General features: G+C 35.8%; 1 protein-coding gene across 1 annotated transcript; it reads left to right on the forward strand.

Annotated features, from left to right (window-relative positions):
- Positions 1-2453: 2453 nt before the first annotated feature.
- On the forward strand, positions 2454-4206 carry LOC140829096 (uncharacterized). Its single transcript, XM_073192089.1, has one exon. The coding sequence runs from the start codon at positions 2593-2595 to the stop codon at positions 4009-4011; it is 1419 nt and encodes a 472-aa protein (XP_073048190.1). The 5' UTR covers positions 2454-2592; the 3' UTR covers positions 4012-4206.
- Positions 4207-5686: the final 1480 nt, after the last annotated feature.

Genomic DNA, 5686 nt, shown 5'->3' on the forward strand with positions numbered 1-5686 from the left:
ATAAAATCTCATAATATAATATCAAATTCTATATAATTGAGATAAATATTGATGTATTATATTTTTTTTTACAATATCCATTTATTTTATATATCAAACATCCGATACACTCGCATGAACTTTCTATGTTTCCTCAATCAATCAGTTTCCTCTAGTCACGGATGGCCCTGCCCGCAAACTTATTACTCATGTCCCATTCTTATACTTTGAAGTAGTCTTTATGAGACGGTCTCACGAATCTTTAACTGTGAGATGAGTCAAGCCTACCAATATTCACAATAAAAAATAATACTCTTACCATAAAAATTAATATTTTTTCATGGATGATCCTAATAAAATATATGTCTCACAAAATACGACTCGCGAAACCGTCTCACACAATTTTTTGCCTATACTTTGTATTAACTTTAATAAATTTAAGTTTTATTTTGACTAAAATAAATTTAATTTGGATAGAAATATTTCACCTCTACTGTAATTATTATGAAAAAAACTTGTGTGAGACGGTTTCACGAGTCGAATTTGTGAGACGGATATCTTATTTGGGTTATCCATGAAATTAAAGTATAATTTTTTATGAGAGTATTACTTTTTTATTGTGAATATGAGTAGAGTTGACCCGCCTCACAGATTAGTATCCGTGAAACGATCTCACATGAGACCCACTCAATTATTATTATTGAAGTAAAATAAATCTAAAATGTATTAACATTTTATTCTCTTATAGAAATATGAATTCAATAAATTTGAAACTCGTCATCTCAATTTAATCGATACAAAAACAAACTTAACAAATTTATCTAAACTATGTTAATATAAACATGATTTATATTGATCAGAGAGGTTTTCGTCGTAATCATTTCGACGTCAAGTAAGTCGAGTGTTTGTTTGTAAAGGATAATATAATACGAAGAATATATATTGAGCATTTATAAAAAAAAAAATAGTAAGTGAATTGAATGTTTTACCATAATAAAACTTGGGTATCTGTAGATATATAGATAATGATGACATTGTTTTAGTGTTATTTGTTGCCCATACCATGCATTCTGAAATTGTCATATATGACAATCCACAATGTCTTTATATTAGTCACATCATCTCAACGTGCGTTGAATGACAAACCAATGATTCTGAGGTATGATACCCTATATTTGTGGACCTGGAAGTAACACCTGTACCGACGATCATGAGGACAAGGCCCTCAACATCTTAAATCCATTTACAGTACTGGCTGGGGTAAGATGAGAGTCTGGTCTTATTCGTGCGTATACATGTCTGATTATCTTTCCTGGTTTGTGCAGTTCCAGGGACGATACCCTAGCTGGCTCTTATCGTGGCTCTTAGTTATGAGATGAACCACATTCCGACCCCTTCTCAGCCCGATTTACAGGATGACCCGGGTATTTCCTGAGATATCAATGATAAAACCTGTCAATAATCAATATATCTAATAAAAACGTAGATATTAAGGGTATGTAATGTAGGTTTAATAGTTTTAATTATTTTGTCTAAAAAGCTTAAAATACAATTTTGTGACTATTATAATTATGTTGTAGTAGTGTGGTATTAATCTTTTATAGCAAGAACTATAATTTCCATTCACCGAATCAACACATCCCTCTTTACAACAGAAGAAATAACAAGAGGTATTGCATTTTAAAAAATCAAGTCACCCTACCAATTCTCACCTTATCAAAAAACTAACCCATTGGCACCAACTATGCCACCTTGCCAAACATATATACCAGTAATCTACGCATGCAAATATAAATGAGTGAGTCTCATGTGAGACCGTCTTACGGATCATAATCTGTGAGACGGGTCAACCCTACTTATTTTCACAATAAAAAGTAATACTCTTAGCATAAAAAGTAATACTTTTTCATGGGTGATCCAAATAAGATATCCGTCTCACAATTACGACCCGTGAGACCGTCTCACACAAGTTTTTGCCAATACAAATTTATTTTAGATACACTAAAATAAGTATGGTTTGGAACATATTCCTTCCAATATTATATCTGTCAAAATCTTACATTTTTCTCCAAATCAAACTCTTTTTTAAAATCTCTAAAATATTGAGTTCTGGTAATAATATCCTTAAACTTCTAATCTTTATCCAATAGAATCACATGATCATTGTTGATCCAGGTTCTTCATACCTATGGTAATAATAAAATATATAAAAAAAAATTATAAAAATTTGAATTTGATTTATAAGTTTTCTGAATTTTATTTCTAATTTTTAACAAAAATATTTTATATATAAGAAAATAGACTAATTAGAAAAAATTAATGGAGAAAATAATGGTAATATCTAAGTATTAATAATTAATAAGAAAAAAAATATATAAGTTGAATAATTTAACGATTTAATTTTTCATCATAGACCTAGAAGACCAAGTAATGTCAAAATAATAAATCAATAAAAAATAAATTTTACCCTAGAAAAATGTCCAATTTCCGTCCCAGCATCGTCTCGTCTCTCTTTCCTACCAAAACAAACAAAGTTCTCATTTGTTCTAAAACCCACACCTTACACTACGCACTCTCGCTCCCCATTTCGTCTCCCCTATCTAACGTGCGCCGATGGAGGGATACTCCTACAACTCCTCCTACCCCGAGTCCGGCGATTCCTCGCCGCGCTCCAGAGAAATCGATTTCGAGAATCCGACGCCGTGGGAGGATTCTCAGGCTAATCCGCTTTCTAAAGTCAAGTTTATGTGCAGTTACGGCGGAAAGATCCAGCCCCGACCCCACGATAACCAGTTGTCATACGTCGGAGGTGAGACCAAAATACTGGCTGTTGATCGGAATGTAAAATTTGCTTCACTCCTGTCCAAGCTTGTTGCTCTCAGTGATTGTGACAGTGTTTCGTTCAAGTATCAGTTACCCGGCGAAGATCTAGACGCGTTGATTTCGGTGACTAATGATGATGATTTGGAGCACATGATGCATGAGTACGACCGGTTGTATAGGGTTTCACCGAAGCCGGCGAGGCTCAGGTTGTTCGTTTTCTCGAGCTACGGTTCGAGTTTGAGTTCTTCGGTTAGGAGTTTTGGCTCTGATGATGTGAAGTCGGAGAAGGAAAGGTTTGTCGAGGCGTTGAATTCTGCACCGATTGTGACGGCTTCATCGCCAGCGGCGGCGGATACCGCCGCAGCGACTCAGGTGTCGGCGCAGGATGATAACGTTGATTTTTTGTTTGGGTTGGAGAAAGCAAATGGTATGGCTCCACCGAATCCCGCTTCCGTACAGAAGCCGATGGCTGGGAGAGTACAGGAGGTTGAGGACCCGGTTATTCCGGGTCCGGATGAGAGGTTGGTCGGATCTGATCCGATCCAGAAGCACATTCAGGATCTACAGAGGTTGAGAATTGAGGAGCAACAGGGGATCTACGGCAGAAAAATGGACGAAAATCTCGCCGTAGGATACGCCGGCGGTGATTATTACATGGTGCCGGAGAAAATCCCTCCGCTACCCGTTCCGGGAGGTGTTCCTTACTGGTCGGAGAAACCAGCTCCCGACGGGTTTTTTCCATCAAACGCCATCAACAATGAACAGCCAGTTTACATGATTTCAGCCCCATCGGCGGCGTCGTACCACTCTCCGATGATGAGACCCGTCACAGCCCCACAAAACCAAGGCTTCTACGCCGTTCAAAGAATACCCTCTGAAATTTACCGCGAACAGCAGCAGATGTACAATGTGAATGCACCGATGCCCGTACCCACAACTCTGCCGCCTCAGAAGGTATCAGGATATGCTGCCGAGGGTGGTTTCGGGATGGTTAGACCGGGAAGCACCGCCGGAGTTCCAGTAATGGTAGATGCAGCCGGGTACGCACAGGTGGCGTACGATAGAGTTGGGAGACAGATCGTCTACACTACTCCGGGAGGCGTAATGGGCGCCCCTCCTTCTGCAGTTCAAGCTTCTCAATATCCAGCCATGAATACAGACGTAAGAACCACTCCGCTTGATGAATCCGGACCCGGCCGCCGTGCCTAAAGCTGTCCTTCACAAGGAATACACAAGGTTATGTGTCATTATCATCTTCTTACAATAATCCGTATGTGAAAAAATATAATACATAATTGCTATGTGAGCCCATGTAGTATGTTTTGTTTTCTTGATTTTGCGTTGGTTTTGTGTCAGTGTACATTATTAAAGTGAATCTGGAAATTGGAATTATCCCTTGCTTCCCGTCAAAGTCTTCATGTACCGTCTATCCAACTAAATTTAATTATGAGCTCGTCGAATTCAAAATGTTTGATGAATTGGACACGAGGCATAATTGAGGAGAGTAGCGGATAGGGATGATAATTTTCCAAGTTCGGGGCCCCACGAGCACAATATGAAACAAGGATGAAGATCTCGATTTGTTTTCGAGTTTTTTAATCCCAAAATAATTTGGGCTGGGCATAGATATCGTGATGTCAAACTGGACTCGTCGTCTCATTGTCATCCTTAGTAGGAAACTTGAAGAAAATTAGAATTGTGTTGTTAATGTTTGATAATACGCATATATGTGGTAACAAAAGATGTTATTTTATAATGTGTTTATAACTAAACTTATTCAAAACAAGAGTGGGTCTCATGTGAGACCGTCTCACGGATAATCTATGAGACATGTCAATCCTACTCATATTCACAATAAAAAGTAATACTCCAAGCATAAAAAATTATACTTTTTTATGGATGATCCAAATAAGAGATCTGTCTCACAAATTCGACCCGTGAGACCGTCTCACACAAGTTTTTGCTATAAAACAAATGATAAGTTTTTAAATCTGAATAATTTTTAGGAGTTTATAAGTTCTTAGGTATTATTTAAAAATAAGTTGTTAAAGTGTTTGTATGAATTTATTTTAGACCAAATAAATATATTAATGTATTTAATATTATATGATTTTTTATGGTAATATTTAAAAAATAAATATATTTTATATTTATATTTTAAATAAAATTATGTTCTTTGAAAAAAATATTTAATATTATTTGTAATATGTGAATTATATCTCGATTTTTTAGAACAATTTATAAATTTTTGTTACTTACAAGTTTTTTATAACTTCTTTTACCAAAAAAAATTATAAGAATTTTTAAGTTTTAAAACAATTTATAAGCCATTTTTAGAGCTTAGGTGAACAATTTTAGTTGGAATATAGAGAATTGTATCAGGACTCATCCCATCAATCGGAGATCAAAGATCATATTTTCCCAAGTTATCATAATATAACAGAAATAAAGCTTGACTTAATCCGTGAATTTTGAATATCTAGAAGCATAGACCTAACTACCCACATTCACCTTTCATTTATTGCCAATAATATTTTTTGAGCAGATAATACTTCAATGGAATTCAATATCAAATCGCAAGAAAGAATATATAAAAATTATACATAAATTGCCCTTTAAAATTTTAAACTACTGAAGTAGCATGTTGCCCGTTGGTGGTCAACATTTTCAGCACTTAACTGGGCACACATGCGGTCAATGAAGTGCCCGCTTTTGCAATATATTTGAGGATCATATACGTTTATGTTTTGGTTGACAATTTAAGGGTCGTGAATTTGAAATTTAATTTCAGTCAAATAATTCTTTTTAGGCAAATACTTGTGTGAGACGGTCCACGAGTCGTATTTGTGAGACAGATCTCTTATTTGGGTTATCCATGAAAAAA

This window comes from Primulina eburnea, chromosome 1 (assembly GCF_022965805.1).
Source record: "Primulina eburnea isolate SZY01 chromosome 1, ASM2296580v1, whole genome shotgun sequence".
Taxonomy (NCBI): Eukaryota; Viridiplantae; Streptophyta; class Magnoliopsida; order Lamiales; family Gesneriaceae; genus Primulina; species Primulina eburnea.